Below are 1891 nucleotides of genomic sequence, written 5' to 3'. Positions count from 1 at the left end.
AGCTTTTGGAAGCTGCCCGAATTCCTTAGCTTGTGGTCCTTCTTACATCTTTCTGTATCATCACTCCAACTTCTGCTTCCATCATCCCATCTCCTTTTCTTCAATTGGCCTTGCCTCATTCTTATGAGGTCCCCTGTGACTATACTGAACCCATTAGGGTGATCCAAGAAAATCTTTTCATCTGCGATCCTAAACTGGATCACACCAGCAAAGTGTCTTTTGCTGTGTGAGGTAACACATTCACAGACTGTGAGGTTCAGGATGTGAACATCTTTGAGGACTGTTATTCTCTATTCCACAGGTCCTCACTCTTGTGACATAGGAATCATTAGAGCAGACAACAAGTAGTTTCTTCTGCAACAGTGAAAACAAAGTTCATCAGGAAAATAAGTCAGAGTAACATGAGGAATTGTGAGAGAATGAGGCTGGGCTGTGGAGACCAGTGGGTTTCCTCAGCTGGTACTATGTGTCTGTTCTGCTGCTCCATCTGTCTTCCTAATTCACTCTCCTTTTTCCACAGACATTCCAGTTAACTGGCATGGATCAGTTAATAACAGACTTCATAATAGGAAATAATTGGCAGCAATTGGCCATCAAGTTGGTTCCTCACTACACGCAAATAGTAAGTAAGGCAGGGGGGATTGTCTCTCCAGAAAACCTTGGTAGAATTCAAAGAGCCCTTAAAGAGGCCAACCTAAAGGATGTGGCTGACATAATTGAGGAATCACTTGTGGCAGCAGAGAACGCTTCCCTGGATGTGGCTGTTATTGGGGAATCCGGGACTGGGAAGTCAAGTTTCATCAATGCACTGCGAGGGCTTAGTTATGAAGAGGAGGACTCTGCGAGTGTTGGAGTTGTAGAGACCACCATGAAGAAAACCCCCTATCAGCATCCAAAATATCCCAATGTGACCTTCTGGGACCTGCCTGGAACTGGAACACCCAATTTCCATCCAAATGCATATCTAGAAATGGTGGAATTTGCCACCTATGACTTCTTCATCGTGATTTCTTCCTCACGGTTTAACCTCAATGATGCTTTGCTGGCCCAAAATATCAAGGAGATAGGCAAGAAGTTCTACTTTGTTAGAACTAAAGTGGATGATGATTTGTATAATGAAGAGAAATGCAAACCCAAGACCTTCCAAAGAGACGGAGTTCTTCAGAAGATACGAGACAACTGCCTGGCTAATCTCAGCCACATTGGAGTGGCTGAGCCACGCATTTTCTTGGTCTCCAACTTTGACCTGGATGACTTTGATTTCCCAAAACTGGAGGAGACACTGCTGAATGAGCTCCCTGTTCACAAGCGCTACACCTTTGTGCTCCTGTTGCCCAATATGTCTGATGCTTTCATTGAGATGAAGAGAGCTTTCTTCAAGGAGAAGATCTGGCTGAATGCCCTGAAATCATCTGCTTTGAGCTTCATCCCCTTAGTGGCCTGCTTTAATGACTTTGATTTTGTCGAGCAGGAGAAGTGCTTAAACCAATACCAAAGCCATTTTGGTTTGGATGAGAAGTCAGTCAAAGGGATTGCAGAGAAGCTGGGCATGTCTTTGGAGGAGATCAAGAGTTTCACCAAGTCCTTGAATTTCTGGTTATTTGTGAAGGATGACAGCATAGCAGCCAAAGCCATGAAGTGTGCTGAAAGCTATTGCTCAATAAATGGAGGTCTCCCATCCACTATCTTCCAGTTTTTTAAAATCTACTTTCTGCATTTGAAATTCATAGATGCAGTGGCTGAGGATGCTAAAATTCTCTTGCATAAGACTTCAGAGAGCTTAAGTCTAAGAAGATGTCACAGAGATGGGTCGAAGTGCCTAACTGAATAAAAACTGGGCCTTGGGTCTTATGTTCTATAGGTTGGGGTGGGGTCCTCTGCCCCCCCCCCC

The 1891-nt window shown here is 44.3% G+C and overlaps 1 protein-coding gene across 1 annotated transcript; it reads left to right on the top strand.

The window, feature by feature from the left end:
* Positions 1–510: 510 nt before the first annotated feature.
* On the top strand, positions 511–1883 carry LOC120227775 (T-cell-specific guanine nucleotide triphosphate-binding protein 2-like). The gene has a single exon (XM_039225809.1). The coding sequence runs from the start codon at positions 539–541 to the stop codon at positions 1829–1831; it is 1293 nt and encodes a 430-aa protein (XP_039081740.1). The 5' UTR covers positions 511–538; the 3' UTR covers positions 1832–1883.
* The last annotated feature ends 8 nt before the right edge of the window (positions 1884–1891 follow it).

This window comes from Hyaena hyaena, unplaced genomic scaffold (assembly GCF_003009895.1).
Source record: "Hyaena hyaena isolate Hyena2069 unplaced genomic scaffold, ASM300989v1 scaffold_3605, whole genome shotgun sequence".
In the NCBI taxonomy this organism is placed as follows: Eukaryota; Metazoa; Chordata; class Mammalia; order Carnivora; family Hyaenidae; genus Hyaena; species Hyaena hyaena.
The sequence above is the reverse complement of the archived record's forward strand: the minus strand, read 5'-3'. Positions and strand labels throughout refer to the sequence as shown.